The sequence below is a fragment of the Elaeis guineensis genome, chromosome 4, assembly GCF_000442705.2.
Source record: "Elaeis guineensis isolate ETL-2024a chromosome 4, EG11, whole genome shotgun sequence".
Classification (NCBI taxonomy): domain Eukaryota; kingdom Viridiplantae; phylum Streptophyta; class Magnoliopsida; order Arecales; family Arecaceae; genus Elaeis; species Elaeis guineensis.
The window spans coordinates 11,703,958-11,724,430 of NC_025996.2; the positions used below are offsets into that span (position 1 = coordinate 11,703,958).

The 20,473-nt window shown below is 38.1% G+C and overlaps 3 protein-coding genes across 3 annotated transcripts; 1 reads left to right on the plus strand and 2 right to left on the minus strand.

Moving 5' to 3' along the window:
* Positions 1-501: 501 nt before the first annotated feature.
* On the minus strand, positions 502-2,185 carry LOC105043942 (probable calcium-binding protein CML18). Its single transcript, XM_010921669.4, has one exon. The coding sequence runs from the start codon at positions 1,427-1,429 to the stop codon at positions 932-934; it is 498 nt and encodes a 165-aa protein (XP_010919971.2). The 5' UTR covers positions 1,430-2,185; the 3' UTR covers positions 502-931.
* Positions 2,186-3,304: 1,119 nt separating this feature from the next.
* On the minus strand, positions 3,305-7,994 carry LOC105043941 (uncharacterized). Its single transcript, XM_010921668.4, has 2 exons — positions 7,733-7,994; positions 3,305-3,966 (listed from the first exon to the last, which is right to left on the minus strand). Exons 1-2 carry the CDS (start codon positions 7,861-7,863, stop codon positions 3,504-3,506), a joined length of 594 nt encoding a protein of 197 aa, XP_010919970.2. The 5' UTR covers positions 7,864-7,994; the 3' UTR covers positions 3,305-3,503.
* An 11,286-nt stretch (positions 7,995-19,280) lies between these two features.
* Positions 19,281-20,190, plus strand: LOC140856872 (uncharacterized). Its single transcript, XM_073255080.1, has 3 exons — positions 19,281-19,605; positions 19,686-19,730; positions 19,838-20,190. The coding sequence occupies exons 1-3, from the start codon at positions 19,344-19,346 to the stop codon at positions 19,963-19,965; spliced, it is 435 nt and encodes a 144-aa protein (XP_073111181.1). The 5' UTR covers positions 19,281-19,343; the 3' UTR covers positions 19,966-20,190.
* The last annotated feature ends 283 nt before the right edge of the window (positions 20,191-20,473 follow it).

The following is a 20,473-nucleotide window of genomic DNA, read 5'->3' on the forward strand; positions in this document are numbered from 1 at the left end:
AATATATTTAATTACTAATAAATATATTTATAAAATTTATATTTAGTACAATAATTATCTAAGTTATACCTAATTTTATTTATAATAAAAATATATTTTTTAGTTTATATATAATTAATTTAAAAATATTTATTAACTTGCATAAATATATTTTAATATTTAAAATGATTCATATTAATAGCTTTCATATAAGTGCACCATAAATGATCAACAAGTGGATTAAGAAAAAAAATATCATCATTTGAATTATTTATTTAATCATATTATTAAAAATTTGATAATATTTTTAAATAAGATCATCTCCAACCAAAGATAGTAATTTTTTTTCGATATCATGCTCTAGAGTAAATTTTTATCAAACAGGCATAGTAAAAATTTATTTTTTTCTGCAACCATTGTTTAGATGAACGACTCAAAAATTGTGGATAACCAACCCTAAATTCTTTTCCACATATTAGCACGAAATGGAAGATCCACCCACAACAAAGCAATCACATGCTACTTGTAACGACAAACAGATCTGCACCTGTCAATTAAGCTCTATAATCCTGTAAAGCATTCCAACTACGTCGTAAACATTGCATGCCGACTCAAAATTTTCTATAGTTCTGCTCTTTCAGATTGTTTTTTATTCCCACACACTGGAAATCAAAACCCCAAATCACAAGCATTTGCATGAAAGATGCAATCTTTTCAAACGTAAATCTGAAAGAATTAAGAAAAAAATTGCCTCCCTCTCCCCATATTCACCAGCTCGGAGCAATTCAACACCGCTGCGCATCCTCACTGATTTCACTCACTCCAATTTTCATTCGACGACCACCCAATCGAACTCTGTTTTCCATGCATACATGGAGAGGAAAAGCGAAACAGAGCAAGAACGATCTAGAGGTGACAGAATGGAGGCCTACCGGAAGAAGAAGTCAGAGAATCAAGCCCACGAATTGTCGAAGGCAGCGGAGGTGATGGCCTGGGAGAACTCCTGGAAGCTGATCCGGCCGTCGCCGTCGGTGTCGGCCTCCTTTATCATGCCGGTGAGCTCCCTGGCTGTGAGGGCGTGGCCTAGCTTGGCCATGGAGTGAGCGAGCTCGGCGGCGGTGATGAAGCCGTTGCCGTCCCGGTCGAACATCTTGAACAGCTGGCGGAGCTGCTCCTCCGTGTAGGGGGACTTGTCCCGGAGAAGCTCGGGCGCGACGAGAGCCACGAACTCGGAGAACTCCACCAGGCCATTGTTGTTGGTGTCCGCCTTCTGGATCAAAGCCTCCAGCTGATCGGGGCGGGGCTTGAGACCCAGAGACCGGAGAAGGGAGCCGAGCTCCAGCTGGGTCAGACTGCCGTCGTTGTTCCGGTCGAACGACCGGAAGATCTCCCGGAGCTCCGCCAGCTGCTCGTCGTCCAGCTTCACCGCCTCCTCTTTGCCGCCGCTCATCTTGGATGGAATTGGGCTTCGACCTCCTCCTCTTCTTGTTCTCCGATTCTTGAACTACGTTTTCTCAGATCGCCTCTCAGAGGAGCTGAATCTGAGACATTCTACTCATTCTTCTCCGAACTCTCAATCCAAATGAATCGAATTCATTTTCTTCTAGCACTCGATCGGAATCGATATCTTTAAGAAATAGACCGAATTTGCTTTTGCGACCTACCAAGATTCGATTTTCTTTGGATCTGGGATGCGATTAGATGATCGAAATCCACCTTTCGTCCGAATTTTGAGTGGACAAGGAGGCTGATCGGGGCCGCCTCGGCTCCCGATCTCGCTTCCCCGCCTTCAGGAATCGGCGCCCCTTTCGGCGGATCGGGAGGGGGAGCCCGAGGACACTGGATCTCACGCCGGATTGCGAGCGCCTCGTGGAGGAGGGATCGGATCGAAGGGAAGGAGAAGAAGAACGCGGGTTTGGTTTGGGATTCGGCCTCCTTTCCCTTTCGATGGAATCGGTCGGCATCAGCCTCCTCAACTATAGAACAAAAAAAAAGGAGAAAGAAAATAGCAAAAAAAAAAAAAAAAATCCTCCCAACCGAACTCTCTAATTAATAATTCCCTTTTTTAAAAAAAGAAGTACAGAAAAATAGAGAGCGGCACGTCGCCACCGCCTCCGTGGACTCCGTCGTCCGCTATGGAGAACTCCAAAATCTTCGCCGCCCTGGGCGGCGCTGGCCGGCTGTTCGGCTGTTCCCAGCGGTCCGATCTCGGGAAATCGCTTGACGGTCTAAGATAGAGTTATGGTCTATTATTGGCTGGACCACGCCCAGGTAGACCTCGCGAATCCCACGGTGTATAACACGCCACATTAACCTTTATATGTCACGAATTCCCGATTGCGCGTTATCCACCGTGCACGCGCTCCGAGATTCGCGCTAGTCTACCTGGGCGTGGTCCAGGCAATAATTTCTCCTGTTATCGGGAATCCGGGATGGCACCCGCTCGGCTCAGTCTCAAACAGGAAAGAGCAAATTGGGATAAGATGCCCCGGATGGATATTTCTTATCTGAGAGGCAAATTCGGATTATGCCGCTGGCAATTTCAATAAAACGAGGTGAGAACGGTGCTGGCATTCCTAAGATACCATGCATACTCATGGCGGAGCAGAGACGTTAATTATAGCACTGAATCAACGGAGTTTTGGTTTATTGTTTCCCCTTTCTTTAAATAATCAATGCGATATGGTTAAAAAGTAGCATTTCTTTAAGGGGCAACAACAATCTTCTGGTACTTTTATAAGAGAATATTGTATGAACCGGCTTCCTATATTGTTATGTTTATCTTAGTACGTATCTTAAAGAGAAAATCTAAAAATTAAATTTAAATGAGATTCTCCCCTCTAATGGAATTCATTAAACTTGTGGTTTTTTTTTCTAAAAAAAAAAAAAGGAAATCACGTGCATGAAAGGAGACCATCTGCCTCCTTCACTCTTCTTCCTTCGGAAGTCTGTCTCCAGACCATAATGTTCACTAATTCATAATACATGGTAAGCAAAACAAACATTTGGTGCCAAAGAACTGGCTCACGAGTCTTCCATGAGATTTCATTCTGGGTCAGCCTCAAAACACTCTTTTAGTAATTACAAAGAAGCCAAGGTGCAATGAGTGCAGCAATGAGGTGATGGCAAGCTGTCCATGTCTACCATAAGAAAAGCACCCAGAGAAAGAAGGTTAATGAATACAAGGTCGACCAACAGCCATAAAAGTTCACGGCATCACAGACCGACCATCTCTGTAAGCCAACGACTCACACATCTTTGTGAGATGGACTATTTGTGGCATCAATTTAAACAGATGCTCTAAAACAACCATCCAAAGACTTCCTAGATTCAAAACTGGCATTCAGGTTATTGCGTGAATTAAATGATCATGCAGGCTGTCCAGACTTTCAACATTATCCATCAGAGATCTTCCAGTATTACAAAAATAGTTTCATATTTAGAATTACTCCGACATCTGATCAGAGGGTACATAGATGCAACAACAAAGTAGAAAACTGGCAGCAAAACATGTAACTGGTCAATTAGTTACGCAGCATCCACAGTGCAATATCCTTGCGGAAAATGCTTTGAACTCGATCTATTCTGTAGTCCAATGCTGATAAGCTAGGCATATAATGAGATGCATATCTATACTGGCCATTCATGCCAGCAGGTCTCAGAGGCTGCATCATCATGGCTATAGTTGGGAAGGATCTCAGGTGAATGTTCCAAGGGGCAAAAAAAGAACGGACTTTCCCCTCCTGATATTTAGTTTGAAATATGGGCCTCTGGTATCTAAAAGTCTGGCCAGAGCTTGCTACATGCTTGGGGATGTGGTTACTACAGGTTGGTAGACTTGCTGGTTGGGAACGGATCAGCGCTGATGGTTTCACATGGTCCAGCCACCGTAGAATCCAGTTCCCAAAATTCCTTCCAACTTCTACGTCTCTCTGTTGTATGCTTTCGTGAACTCTGACAGCCACATCGAAAACACTGCGTGTGCGCCTGCACAAAGGTAAGATGATATGGAAGCTTGTAAGTAGCTTAGAGGAATGAAAATTTGTAGGTCAAAGTCATCCAATATCAGCATAATTCTATAGCAGATGGACCCAATCATAGTAAATGGCAGCTTATGTTATTACTAATGCATCCATTATGTTCACATGTTTCATACACAATCAAGCCAGCAAATAAGAGAGATGCTTTACACAAAAGCTTCATGATTCAGTTTGTTGCAAAGAATCTGGTTCAAGGCATTTAGCAACAACGGAAAAAATCAAAATATCAGTCCAAGGGAAAAGAAAGAGGAAAAATATAATGAATCGTGATACTGCTTATTTCTTTGAAAAATGACTTATTGCTAAAAGCATATTATGTTGGTTGACGGGAACTGTTCTTGAGAAAACCATTCCCATTAGTTTTCTCGAAGTGGTCAGTTCTTCAAGGTTAGTAGCTTTATTTAAGCAAATATATTATGCAAAACATTTAGTTCAATGCCCAAAGAAATGACTTTGAGCATATTGATAACAAAACCTCAAGCCACTTATAGAACATCATAGGAAAAAAGACATAAAAATGTTATTATATGTCCTAGATCAATTTGTTTAGATAATTTATTAGTATATTCGATGCATGCATCTAATGTTGCTACTTAAAACTTGTCTTGTGCGCATGTTATATGAGTTGGAGTCGGACTACTCGATAAGCACAATATCACAAAATTGGATAAGGGAATAAAACGGATTGCATTGAGATAACAAATGATGTAGAAAGGCTTTGCCTCTTCCAGATACTTTATCTATAAATTACTGACAGATGCATAATAGGAAAACTAATTTGGGATAGTATTCATTGGAGACGTATCACTGATGTAGTTTGACAAAATTCAACCTTTTAGCTTGAGAGAGACTGCCCTTGACAGTTGATGCCTTATCATGTGCAACTAATGTGGAGGGAGTGACAAGCATACTCAACATATGTGAATGCAACCTGAAGGTCTAGTCACAATGTTATGTGGCTAACAGATACGGAGATACATCACTCCATAAATAAAGACCTTTTGAAGATCAAGCAAATGGAAAACCACCCAGGACCAACCAGAACACATGAGCCACACTAGCAGGCCCACCAAAACATGAAATTTTGCAGTAGCAATCTATTTAATAACTACCAAGACATACCTAAAATTTGCTACGAAAACACATCTCACTTAGTGGGTATGACTTGAGAGTCCTGTAGACAATCCAAAATGATCTGAAGAAAATTGCCTAACATACAACCATTTCCTATTTCCAACAAAAGGTACACTACATGGTAAAGTCTGCATGTAAATTGTGTAGAAGGACAACTATGACACATTACATATCCATTTTGAAGAGGGAGAGAACATTTTTCTGCTTGATGATTCATGAACCGAATTATTCTTAATTAAAACTCAATCCTGCCTCCTCTTGCTTTTATTAATAAATTGGCTGATGGGTTCTAACCCATCTTTTACGTTGAAAAAACCCAATGCCCGGAAGACTTCACCTGAATGAATTAGATGGAGGATTGCAGTTGCCCAGAATATATATGGAATCCATATAAAATCATTTTTTTTAGGAAAAAAAAAAGGGGGAGAGGAGGAGCACTTTGAAAAAGGATGGTAAAACTGGCTAATCATAGGCCAAGATGAACATCAAGGAAGAAAGAATACAAGCAGTAAGAGGACAGGGTAATTAGCTCCAAGTAGGAAGCCCAATTGAGGGAGATATTCAAGGGAAAGAATGTGGTGAAGGAAAAATAAGAAAATTGGTAATGTATAGGTGTACTTGAGGGTAACCAGATATGACATATAGACCAATTACATATATATAACAAGCTCTAAAATTATTATCCACCTATTCATGTGCACCAACTAGTTTCAAGAAATAAGGAAAGGTTTCAATATATATGTAATTATTATTATATGAAGATGATATTGTATTGGCAAGACGATAAGTGAATAGATTAAGGAGCAGATTGAAACATGAAGTTATAGAAGATAAGAATTTTGTAAATCTATACATATGAAAAAATTTACACATTGTGATGCTAACAATGATTAAAAAACAAGGGGCTCGGCCATATCTAATGGCTTTTTTATTCTATATGTCAAAAATGGCTCAACTTGTGCTGTTGTGCAAAGCTCTCTATTTGCCAATTGCCACATGAATTTCGGTATTAACGATGTCAATATTAATGTGATTGGTCATTATTAAAGTTTATTGCTTAATATACAACAGATATTGATGGTGGTATTAACATGCTCAGCCATTACTAAAATTCAATGCTTAATATACAATAGAAATTTGGCTATTTAAGCTTTTTATTTATTATAATTTATTATATTGTAATATTGCATTTCAAAAATAGTTCGAAAAAAGGAGAAAAGAACCATACCCCATGCACCGGCCCATAATTGATGCTTGCGATATTAATAACAGGAGTTTTTGCATGCAGGCTCAGTTTATGCAAAGTTCTCCATTTGTTATATGAATATTTATTATAATTTATTACATCATTATATTGCATTTCAACAATAGTTGGAAAAATGAGAAAAGAACCATATCCGTGCATGGGCTGAAGATTGCGATAAATACGACAACAATTTTTGCATGTAGGCTCAGTTCATGCAAAGTTCTCGATTCATCATTTGGATGCCAATATTAATGACATTGCTATTAATTATTAGAGTTTCTGCTTAACTGTTATTAAAGTTCATTACTTAATATGCAACAAAAAAATGTCTATTAAAACCTTCTATTTATTATAATTTATCATATTGTTATATTGCATTTCCACAACAGTCAGAAAAGAAGAAAAATTTGTACCAGCACATTATGCAGGTTATATGCTAGTAAAGACAATTGTAGAGCAAAGGAACAAGACATTTCTCTCTAGGATGTAGTGCACTATTGCATACCTCTGAAATATAAGACAGGATATATAGCATTATAATGGGTTAGTAAGACCAATTTTCATATTCCTATAAAGGGTTGCAACCACTATTAGTGCCAATCGTCCATATTCTCATTTGGAGATCTCCCCTCCTCCACCCCCCCTCTCCCTTAAATGGAAAAATGAGTAAGTTCCTTACTAAGACCATTTCTTGTTTTACCATTTAGTCATCCCTCATCTTTGTAATTTTCATCTTATCTTCTCTAAGCTTCTATTGCCAAAACTTCCTCCAAATGTGAATTTTAGACTCCATGGTGTAACCATCACCCCCCACAAATCAACTATTTAGTTTGAGATCTGCTAGTTTAATATTAGAATATTGGATGGTTTGAAGTTAACGAGGAGTTTGGATTTGCTATGAAGAATTAACAAATGAATTCCTGTTCACAAAGCTAATCAACCTTAATGTGACTATTAACCAATTTACGATACCCTCGAAAAGATAGCTCCGTCCCTTCTAAGGAACTTTTGCACAGCAAGCATATTTCCTCCATCTTTCAAGATGGCAACAATACCTCATCTACTTGAAAATAATGAACCATCTCATCAACCAACCCATTCGTCCCCTTCAATATTTTCCCAAGATCCCAACGCCCGGTTACATACTTACATTTGGTTGAGTAAAACATCAAATATACCACATCGATCTCGTCGCACATCAGAACGAAGAAGTTTGTAATGATGATTGGGGGAAAAAGAAGAGTGGATTCAAGAATATTCTTTTATTATCTAGGGTATTAACCAGCGATTTCAACAGAGAAGATGGATCATAGGGAGACGAGGTGGGGGTTACCTGTGAAGGAATTGGCGGATCTCGGGGTGATTGGGGCCGACGATGCGCCGCTGAATCCTAAGGGCAAGCTTGTAGGTTCGCCTCAGCCCTAAGAAATAGGCGGTTCCCAGCGTTATCTCCCACAAAACCATCCTCCCCTCCCTCTATCGCTCGGTCTCACTCGGCTCTTTCTTTCTGTCTCTTAGATTCATGAGGATTATAAGAGAGAGATCTTTTCTTGGAGCGGAAGCCGGCAGCTGGCGGCGACGGACCGAGAAGGGAAAGAAAGGGGGACTGGGTTGTATTTTAAGGATTCATCTTCCTTCGCGCGAATGCACCGTTCGATATGCGAAATTGTGGCTTTGAGGGTGTGAAGCGATGGATAAATTAAAGTTCGTTTTGCTTTCAGATCCGTGCGAGACACGATCCAACGGTTGATGTCGTGAAAGAAAATTAATCATTCTTTCGCTCTAAAGATACAATCCGAACCCGAAGAATGGAGGGATTTTGTTGATTAATAGAAGAGTAGAACGTAAAACCAACAGCGCGATGCGGGTTATCTTGTATTTTGTGGGCGCCTCGCGCCGGGAGTTCTGGAAAGGTACCCCGTTCGGGATGCGGCGCTCGGAGAAAATCTTTGTGCACGGCATGCGATGCTATAAAATTGACGTGATACATACCATTCAATTATATTAAAATATATAATTATTATTTTTTAATATATTATTTAATAATATATTTAATATTTATAATTTTATTTTTTTATTTAAAATTTTAAATGATAAAAATATTTTTTTTAAAAAAAATTATAATATTTTATAATCATATTAATATATTATGATTAGATCTGCTCAAAACTCGGACCGCTCGTCCGACCCATCCGAGTTCGATCCTTTTAAAACAAATTTGGGTTATTATTTTCAGCCCAGCAAGTCGGATTGAGCTTAAAAAAAAAAAAGCTCAAACTTTTAAACAGATTGCATTCGAATTTATATTGGCCCGGCCCAAATTCGTATTTGTCTGTAGATCGTAGCCCTCCGTGTATGCACCCAGCAAAACTGCACAAGAGCCTTGTTCCTCTTCTTCCCAAAAATCTCGAGTCTCGACTCTCTCAGATTTCAAAATCCTAATCTCCGATTCCCCACTCCAATCATTTCGTTCTCAATTTTTGACTCTTCGATGCCAGCGCACCACCTACGAGACCACGATCTCTACCTCCACCTCTGCAAATCCCACCACGCCTCCCACCCCACTGACGGAACCAAGCTCCTAATCTTCTACCACTTCCATCGTCCCATAGAGGCTGCCTCCGCTTCGCAGTCGATCTCCGCACCATTATTGTCATCCTCGATTACCGCCTCACAATCGAGCATCGCCTCCTCTCTTCCTCAGCATGCTCGGCTCTTCCAGAGTCCGAACCAAGCTAGGGCTAGGACTAGGGCATTTTTCGCTCGTCGTCGTGCCTCCTCCTCACACCTCTGTGCCTCCTTCTTGCAACTCCGCACGTCCCCACCTCCTCTTCTTCCCAATTCCCACCTCCTCTTTGCCTTCCAGGCCTTGATGTCCTCTCCATCCCCCATCTTCTCTCAACCAATGATATCGGCTCCGATAAGCAAGGATTAAGTTTGCTCATCCCAAATTATAATCATGTGCCAATTAATCAACTGAATAGCTGATGAACAAGTTCAGGAACTTTTTTCTTGAGAATTTTCTTGGATTTTACTTTGTCAATTAATATTTTTTTGATAAATTTTGATTTTAAGATTTGATTATCAAAATATTTTATTAAAATATTACTCTAAACCAAATTATATGACTCACTTCAACTATTATAATTTTTTTTGAGACTACGAAGAAGATATAAGATTAGATAATTTTAATAATCTTTATTAGAATAGATACTACGTCTTCTAAGTCTCATTTTTGTTTTTGCCTTACTTTCCAACACTTTTTCCACTTTATTATATTTTTTATTATTTTGATTGTACGATTGTTCTACACTGGTGCTTATTTCCTTTTTCATTGAGTCCAACAAGTTTGATTATTTCAATGTTGAAACTTAGTGCAACCTAGCACTCAATACTTTGATTGTAATTTTATTTTTAATCCCTGCACTTAGTATTTTGTTTGATTATTTTTTTTATTTAACTTAATTTTTTTTATATTTTATTTAGAAGTTTTATTTTAATTCCAATATAATGAGACAAAAGAGCAGCACATGCTTATACAAAAAGTGGACCAACCCCCAAAAACAAATAGAAAAAATGTTGGGCCAATATAAAAATTGTTGGTTCAAATTTTTTATTATTCTAATTTCCAACAACCTAAATAAAAAAGAAAAAACCTGAGGCCCGATCTGAAAGTCCAAAACCCGATATATAGTGGGCTCGGACATGAAAAGAAAGTCCAAAGGTTGGGTCGGATCGAGCCGAAGCCTTAAAAATTATCTTTTCTTGAATCGAGCCCGGCCCAAATTGGCCCGATCTGCTCGATAAGCAGGCCTAATTATGGCTTTCTGTTCATAATTGGGCCACGGGATGTCATAAGGAGGAAAGGGATATTTTTATTATTTAAAAATTTTATAAAATTTTAATGATAAAAATATTCTTTCTTCGTTACGACTTCTAGAAAAAAAAATTATAACTTTCTATATGCAGGTAGTCATGATTTGATTGTATAATATCATAATATGGTATAATTTTTTCAGAAGAGAAAGTATTTTCGTCATTCAAAATTTTAAACGAAAAGTAGAACTGCAGACATTAAATACATATTGGAAAGTGGTATCTACATGGTTCAATCAGATGGAATTGTATATTTTTTTTATACTGTATGCGGTGTGCAAAGAATTACTCAGGGTGCTTGAGTTGTAGATTTATCGGAGTGATCCAACATTGGGCCGGGCTGTGCTGGGACTGAGTCCTGCAGCACAAATTACACCCAATATTTGTGCTCAGGGCCAGCCCAATAGGGACATCAGGCCTCTAGTTTTTGTCCAGCCCTGATCCAATGCTGAAAGGTCGATAGCAGACCCTTCCAACAGACCCAATATTATATTGATTAATATATAATTATTTTGGGCCGTGCCGTGCCGTGCCCGCCCGAGCTAATTTTTAATCCAGCCCGATTTTCAGATTAGGCTTTTTTTTTTGTGGGTGGGGGTGCGGGCGGTGGGGGTGTGGGGTGTGGCTGGGGCTGGGGGGGGGGCTCGGGGCCATCGCGTGAGTCTATTTTTAGCATCCAAAGCTGCCAAATTTCAGTCTGGGATGGATGGTCGTGCCTTCCCTTGTATTGAGGCATCGTGGCATCCTCTGTGTGTGTGTGTGTGTGTGTTTGTGTATGTATCCATGCGAGCATTGGCGGACTCCAGCCACCGTTCAAGCTTCTTTGTTCGGTTGCTCCAAGTCAGCGACCGTACCAGCATCGATGACCTCCTGTAGTCGGGGACGGAGAGGAGAGGGGAGGAAGATTGGTGGTATCGAAGGAGGAAGAGGAGAGGAGAGGGGGTTGGTAGCATCGAAGCTGGAGAAGAGGAGGGGCAGTCGTCGGTTCTTGTACGAAGCCACAAGGACTCGAGTTTGTCAGGGTCAAGAGAGGGAACAGAAGGGGACGGCAACCGAACAGAGCGGCAAAAAAGAGGAGAGGGGGGTTGGTGACGTCGGAGCTGAGGGAGAGAAGGAGGTTTGGTGGTCATGCGGAGCCAGATACGGTGATGACGATGGTGAGATGGGGCCGAGTTGGTGGCGTTGAAGTCGGAGGAGGAGAGGGGTGGTTGTCGATGCTCGCATGGAGTCGCGGGGGCTCAGGTTCGCTAGGGTCGAAAGAGAAAACAGGAGGGGACGGGGATGGAAGGGACCGTAGAGAGGAGGGGAGGGGGTTGGTGGCACCGGAGCTGGGGAACGCTGTAGGGGCAGGGGGTGGGGGGGAGATGGCGGGAGGAAGAGAAAAGAAGAAAAAAAATAGAAAAAAAAAAAAGAAAGGAAAAAAATTTTGGAAAGGGGAGGAAAAAATTATTATTTTATTACTAATAATAATTTAAAATATTATTTTTTAGGATATTAATTTTAAAAAGAAAATATTTAAGGAGGGGAAGGAAAAAAAGTAAAAAAATATATTATTATTTTATTAATAATAATAATTTGAAGCAAAAGAAAAAATATTAATTTTAAAATAATAATAAAAATATTTTTTTTCAAAATATTATTTAAAATATACTATTAATAATAATAACATATTATTTTTAAAAAAATTATTTCAAAAAATTAATAATAGAATATTATTTTTAAAAATATTATTGTTTAATAATAATAAATATATTAATTTTAAAATATTAATTTATTATTAATAGTAATTCGAAATAATAATAAGAACATGCAACATCAGAAAAATTATTTTTGTATATCTAACGCGAACGGCGATGGGCCACCACCGAGGCGGCGTAGATGGCCATGGCGTGTGTCTCACACTGTGGGGGTGGGGGTGGCCGGAGGAAGGGAAAAGAAGAAAAAAAAATATTTGAGGAGAGGAAGAAAAAAATATTATTATTTTATTATTATTAATAATTTAAAATAAAAAATATTAATTTTAAAATAATAATAATAATATTTATTTTTTTAATATATTATTTAAAAAATAATATTTTTTATTATCAATTTAAAAATACTATTTCTATAATAACATATTATTTTTAAAAATTAATTTCAAAAAATTAATAATAAAATATTATTATAAAAAAATTATTTTTTAAAATTATTTTTTAAAATATTATTTATTATTAATAATAATTTGAATAGTAATAAAAATATAATAATATTTTAAAAATAAAATAATAATATTTAAAAAAATTATTTTAGTGTATCCGACTCCACACAATACAGCGGTCCTCGGCTAGTGTGTTATAAAGTATAAACTTTCATGACTGGCTGACTAATTTGGAATTGGACCAACAGCAGTATAACACCCACCAAAGACTGAGAAAGCAATGGGAGAAACTTGCCGGACTACTCAAGTAATCCCGAATCGGATAAGGACACATAAACAAGAATCCTGCACTTCTGATGTCTTATTCTTCTTGTTTGAAAAGCATACTTCTGGAACTGGGGTCACTGTAATGTGTCTCCATAGAGAACACAATCAACCAGTTGAAGTGCAGCTACTCAAGCACTATAAGATGACTTTTCGTTTCATGAAGCATGCTTCTTTAAATTCATTGAAATGGCTTATGCATCTACTCGTCCTCTGTCTGTCTACCATACATTTTGATGCTGAGAATTCTTAGTCCCTTACTCGAATATGCTGGGTTCAAAAAACATAGATTGAGCTGACGCATTTGTATGGCATATGGTCTTTCTACTTCTCCAACAAGATACATTTCTTCACTTACCGGGAGCATTCTTATCAGAACAGAGGTTGCATGCCTTCAATAATTTCGCCAGCCATCTATTCTTCCAAATAGCATCTCCCAGGCACCTTTCTATGAACCTTACTACTAACATCTATTTACTTGTTCTTCTATACCTCCTAGTATTATGCAATGTACATTTTATGTATTTATCCTCTATGTTTTGGGCTTCTTACTATTTTGTATTTCTATGTTGTAATCACACTGACATATGACCTATAAAGCAATTGCTCCTCTTATTTACCAAAAAAAAAAAAAGGAATACTGCCTGATCTCTGATTTTTGGAAGCAGAATCTATGGTGTTCCAAATGCCATCGAGTTGCTTACTCGTTAACTTTCAATTATTTTGCCCATATGACGTTGTGTCATTTTGCTCCCACCGTGAGCTTTCAATTACTCGGGATAATATTTGGGATGCACCGCCCCGCCGCCCTGCGGGCGCCTTCACGAGCTAGGCATTAGTGCACGGGAAATGCAACGCAAAGATCTCCAGCCACTCGTCCACTCGGGCTACAATCCAACCAAGCTTTAGGTTCTCCAGGCTTGGGTTTTTTTTTTTTTTTTTTAATTCCAAACAAAGCTTAGTTACGAATGTTAGATTTTGTTCCAGTCTTACTATTGAGTATGACAAGTTTGTTTTCAAGCTGATTTCGAGCTCTCGCTTATTTTTGCCAACCCAAAGTCTCAGGCTTGGCTTATTTGCGAATCAAGCTTAAGAAGGGGTTTTGATATATATATATGGACATCTCTAACAGCTCAAATAAACCTATTATTCAATCTATTTGGCAATATCTAGGTTCATCCATAGTCCAATCCTTTACGGCAGATCTATCTGTTTTTAGGTTGTCCACGGGAGGATGTGGGGGAGGTGTAAGATGCCGGCATTGTCAGGTCAGTGGTGTTCTTGGTTCACGTGACTTTCTATATAAAAAAAATATTTGAAAAATTCATATAAATTCGGTAGTGCATCGATTAGACATGATGGCAGGTGTTTGGCTTTTGAAATACTTTTTGCCTGTGCCATCGTGCACACAAGAAAGTCATGTCCGATAAATTATGTTCATGGCACTTGCACCCGTAGTTAATTTTCTCGCTTGGTGTTTGGATTGGTAATCTAGTTTAGATAAATTTTGATGGTGTTAATTCATGTAGAACAATCTCTGCTTCATACTTCATTTTCTTGCTTATTGCTTAATGCAAACGCCTACTTTGACATCACAACTCACCAGTCAATTTTATGTTTAAACTTCAATTAATCTAAGCTTCGGGTTATTAGGGATCATTTAAGCTATACCGTAGCGGTGCATGTGAATCAAATTTAAGCTAGTACTTGGATTTCTAATATAATTTAGCTGAGTAAAGAAATAAACTTTGGTGAATTTTTCTAAATAGTATGATAATTAAGGTGTGAAAAAAAATTGATTGCAACCAGGTCTTGATTGATACTAATAATGACCGTAGAGGCTAATTTTTATACTTGTCCTAAGATTTTCTTAAACGTATATGTGATTATTTTTTTTGTTATACATATTATTTGATATATATACTATTGTTTTTATTTGATAGAGATTTATAGTAGTTAAAATTATATATAAGAGTTTGCCAACCCCATTAATTTGACTAGACCTCAAGTCTTACGGATTATATAAGAACACTATGAAGGAGGGACGTCAAAAATATTGTAGATTAGAGTGAGTTATAATGGGATTTTCGACTTATCTTGGCCCTATGCTGATGTTGAATTCAAAGCTTTTCATTTAGATCTCCATTTGAATCCAAGGCTAAAAGCCAAATTCCGATGACCTACAAGATTTTTGTTAAAATTAGCTTGGATAATATTGCTTATATTCCTCAAACGACAAAAGTCATTGCATTACAACAAGCTGATTTTAAGTATATAATTAAATATATTAGTATGATGATGGCTTATAGCAACGTTACGACATCCTTTTCCAGATACAATCAACGAAAATTATACTGTTGTTACCGTTGAAACGGTACAAAAGGGACCTTTTATAGCCGTTGGCACTCGTCAACGTCTCAAAGAGTCAGAGAGAGAGACTGGGAGCTATAATTGTGGGAGGTAACCACAACGAGCTTTGCAAACGGGGGGAGACGAAGTCTTCTACCAGTAGAAATGCCGAACAAAAGGGAGGCACCACCATGTGCACTTGGTACCTTTTTGTTAGTATATTCAGATGGATCTACCAATTCTTGCATTAGATCCAGATCCACGGCTCATTAATACTTCAAATGCTCGCAAGGACCCTCCACTATGCCAACGAGCATGATTGACCAACTCAAGGCTTTACTTTTCTCCTTTTATTTTATTTTATTTTATTTTATTTTACTGGCAAGACCTTTGGAAATATAATTTGTTGGATATACCACTTATTAGTTTTTGGGCTGACAATACTCATGAACCATCATTTTGAGTATCATTTTACATTATTATTGTTTTACATTAATATATTTGAAGAATTTAAATATTTAATTTATATCGAGAAACTATATTTTTATATAATATAAAATATTATATTAGTATAACGATATTACAAGTTAATTTGTATTTAAAATTATTGGTACTACCGGGCAATAATCTGATAGAATGCAATTTTAATTTCTTGGTAAATAAGGCGATGGTTTTTTCCATATCCACACCATGGTCAAGAGGAAATGGAAAGGAAAGGCATACCGGGCATAGGGAGATGGAAAGGGAAAGGCATACCGGGCATAGGCTCCTGCAGTATTGTTGGTGACCCATGCCAATCAACGAGAACAGCCATCACCTTTCAGTTTACGGATCTTATTTTACTATTTTATATTTGTTAAAATAAACCACACGTTAACAGCATGCTTTCATACTCAAATGCATATTATTGCCAAAAATCCTTTTTTTTTTTTTTTTTTTTAAGAACTAGAATTCTTTTTTGCTCTCGATGTGAGATGAACAATTTTCTCGGATGTTAGAAATTAAATAATGCTGGACTTGTTCCAGCCAATGAAAGTGGCTAATAAATGCATTATTTATCATGGATAAATAGTCCATGTGCATTTGACCAAGATCTAATTACCAACCTCCCCCTACCTAATTAGTTAATGGGGTTTACAAAACCCATAAATTAATAATGATCGGATTGGTAAAAAGATTTTAAAAATAAGAGAGAAGACTATATATGTTTCAAATTCAAGACCTTGCATCGCATGCACTAAAGTTTTGACATAATTTTAGGGCAGTTTATAATATTTTAGGAGTCATGCTTGGGAGTGGTTGCTTCACATGAAAAGCTCGACCTGCGGGGTACCAAGACATTGATGTGACTTACAAAAAATTGTTGCTAATTACAAATCGTCGCACCTAAACCAAATAGGTTCAAGGAACGTCAAGCAACTGATACAATGGTACATCTTATAGCTCTTCTCATATTTTTAATAATATTTTGCAAACAAAAATGAAGTTGGGACAATGGTCTATCTATTAGTGCGCCTAAAGACAAGTTCTATCTTTTCCAAGCAATACGAGGTGAACATTTCAAAAGATGCAATTGGCATCTACCTATGAAACATTATGTGGCCATCCTAATCGGGTGTTAAATTATTGAAAGTGATTCAAGATATCTTTCTTAGGAGATACATTTCCCTTTCATCTTTTGCTCTTTTCACGATACTTGAAGTTAGTGGAAGTCAACCTCTCATCGTGATTAGCATATTAATTGATTTTTATTGACCTATTATTGAGATTAATTTGTTTGGATGTTAGAAAAACTACTTTATAAATTTATCTTTTTCTTATTTTTGTGTGCTTCTCCTAAGTTTTTTTTCCGTGCTTGTCCAAAGCACATCACTATACTACTACATAATTCCTTGTGGCTATCTTCTAAGAGTAATTCTTTGTGCATCGCCTGCAGTGTAGAAAATCCGACGTCGAGTGCACCGCTTCTTCGATTGGACCATGTAGCCACCACTTTTCGACGTATATTTAATGCCTGTAGATTAGTATTTTCGTTTAGAAATTTTATATAATAAAAATATCCCTATCCAAAATTATAACATCCCTTTACAAAAAATCCTTTTATGATTTTCTGTGAGTGATTTCTTATGGATATATATGACTTTCTGTAACTTTCTATGAATATATATGACTTTCTGTGAATATATATATATTCACAGAAAGTCATATATATTTACATGACTTCCTGTGAATATATATATGTTCACAAAAAATTATATATGTTCATAGGAAGTCATATATGTTGACAGAAAGTTATATATGTTCACAGAAAGTCATATATATTTACAAAAAGTCATATGACAGGAAGTAATATATATTCACATGAAATCATATGACAGGAAGTCATATATATTCACAAGAAGTCATATAACAGAAATTATACAAGATATCAAGAAGTTATGAAGGATACTTTCGTCATACAAAATTTTTAAATGAAAATACTAATTTGCAGACATTAAATGTGCGTCAGAAAATGATAACTATATGATCCAATTAAAAAAAATGATGCACTCTATGATAAATTTTTTATATCACAAATGATGTATAAAAAATTACTCATCTTCTAAATATAGTAGCTTAGATTGGGCTTAGCTCCATGGTGGCACAACCCAAGTTTAAAGGTCAGAGGACGTCCATGTGCTCTGGTTTCAAATTTCTACCGCTTGCCACAAATGACCTTCAAAACAATGGAGCTAAATTAAAATGTTCGAGTACCCGGGGATTGCAGAGACCCCACAGCTCACAGCCACCTACGCGACCCAAAAGCAAGAAATAAAAGGCCTCTGCAAACAAGTACACATTCACATTAAAGGAGCCATTCCCACACAATTAAGCGTTATCCCCATGTCTTCTTTAAAATTTAGGAAGGATAGGATTTCACATATTTCTCCAATTTGGTTCATTGAGCCTCATGGATTTCTCTTACGTTTGAGGTGCAATGAGTAGCATGCCATATAAATTATTCACAGGAAACTAAAATTATCCATTATTGTCTTGGATCATTGATTAAATGAATCATTTTGTATAGTACAAGCTGCAAAATGAAAGCGTAAATCATACATTCTATGATGTTGTGGACTTTTTTTTTTTTTTTTTGGTAAAGAGTGGACTAATTAAGGTGCTGTCCTATTGGTTGGGTGTCTTCATTTTGTCCAAGTCATTTTTTCAGATTTTACTTAAAACCTAAGTGTCTAATTAAAGTCTATTGACTACCTACTTAGTTAATAACAATGCATCACGCAATTGCTAAAGAAAAATGCTCATAGCAACAAAAATTCATCCGGCTCACAATCATTAAGTTGGCAGCTTTATAATCAATCGGACAATCATATTTGACAACAAATTTGTAAGTTACATTAATTTTCTTTTATAATTATAGCATTACTTATGGTAAATCAGAATATCAAATGTTTTCTTCTTATAATTTAAACTGATATACAAACAAGTAAATATAGGTATGTTTATGTAATTTTAGTTTTTTTTGATAAACTTATGTAGTTTTATTTTTCAAAAGAAAAGAAAGATATATAACCAAGTTTTGCATAAACCTCAATAACTGCAGTATGACATCAGATCAAAGGGTCTTAAATTAACATAGGTGGGACCCACAACCTTTCCAGGTTCGAATACTCTGGTGCATCGCTGTTTTGTCCCAGTAGCTAATCCGAATAATCCCTCGAAAGGGCATCTGGTTCAGAGCATCCTGCTTTTTAAATCGCGCTGCCTTCCCCTTAATTTTATGATAAAGATAGCGTGTTTATCCTTTTTCGAGGACGCGATACTTCTTTTGCAAGGCATGATTTATTACCAAATCGAATACGTCATCACCACCGTCCATCCACCCATCAACGCTCTATGCGAACCCTAGGAGCATAACATCCTTACGTCGTCCGCGTCATCTCCGAGTCTAATCGAAGCTTCCCTTGGACGGAATCCAGTCAAACTCAAATCCACCCCGATATTTGCCCGAATTAGCACCTATTCGCCAAATTAAACGGCAATACTTAATTAAATAACCATCCTCAAAATTCCAGCTAAGCAAATCTCTTCCCGAGGTAAACTAGCCGTTTTATTTCTCATTTTATTCTTTAAAAAAAAAGGAATATTAAAAAAAAAAATCCCCTCCTTTTTATACCCTTCATCACCAAGACAGAAACAAACACGTCTCCGACCCCTCTCTTTCTCGCTCTCTGCCCCTCGGTGTAGTCTGGAGAACAGCATGCAGCGGCAGTCGCTCGGGTCGCCGGGCGCGAAGCTCCAAATGAACGGAGTAGCCGGCGGGGGGGACAAGGAGGAGAGGCGGAGGAGCGCCCCTGGAGCGGGAGCGGCGGCGGCGGCGGAGGAGGAGGAGGAGCAGATCAAGGCGGAGAAGCTGATCCGATCGAGCTCCAGGACGGAGAGATCCATCCATCTCATCCCTCTCCTCACCGTTCTCTGTTTGCTCCTCCTCTACCTCATCTCCCACGACCCCACACCCAAAGGTTTCGTCTAGCTTTATTCACAAGGAAAATCTCCTCTCTTCTCTCTCTTTTTCTCACCGCTTTTGGCTATTTCTTGCCAGAATTGGAAAAGCTCGGCGGCGACGCCCGTCTTCTGTTCGACAACGGTACAATGCCGGTCATAGGACCTTGCGATCCTCTATCGGATACCGGTTTCTTCACTTTTTCCTTATTTTCGGCTAACTTTTCTTTTAATTTCTTTGTCGTTTTGTAGCGGAATCGGCGACGGAGATCGGGCGAAATATCGGGGCGGGGATCGGCGGCGTGGCGGCTATTCGGAGCCATCGGGGGCTGAAGGAGGCGAGGAAGCTCCGGCACCGGAAGCTAGGCAGGTTGTTCTAATGGCCGCGCACGTGCGACGGCGCTCGGCTGGCGCTCCGCACGTGAGTACTCCTATCGTGGCACGTGGTTGGACCGTGCTGAGGTAGAGGGGGTTTGCTTTGCTGTATACTTTGTATGGGCGTCGGTTGCATTGATTGGCACTTGCGGTGGATTAATTCACTGTTAATATGATAAATTCTCTATTATTTTGGAAAAAGAAAAGAAAAATATGTCCTTTTTTTTCTATATTTTCGCTTAAATAAATATCCATTTTAGTTTCCGATGGGGTTCTGCTAACGGGCGTCCCGATGGTGCTTAGTAAAGCGTGCCGCAGGAACTGTGATCCAGCTGTTATTTGGCTCCCACCGAGTAACAGCTGGCGAGCATTATATGCAAGCATCAGCTCCGTCGGCACCTTATGGGAGCCAGTCCCCGGTTCCGCTGCTCCACAGGAACAACCTACTGCTCGTCATCATCCATTTGCCAGCATTGGATCGATCCGTCCGTTGATTTAATACTAAGTACACCT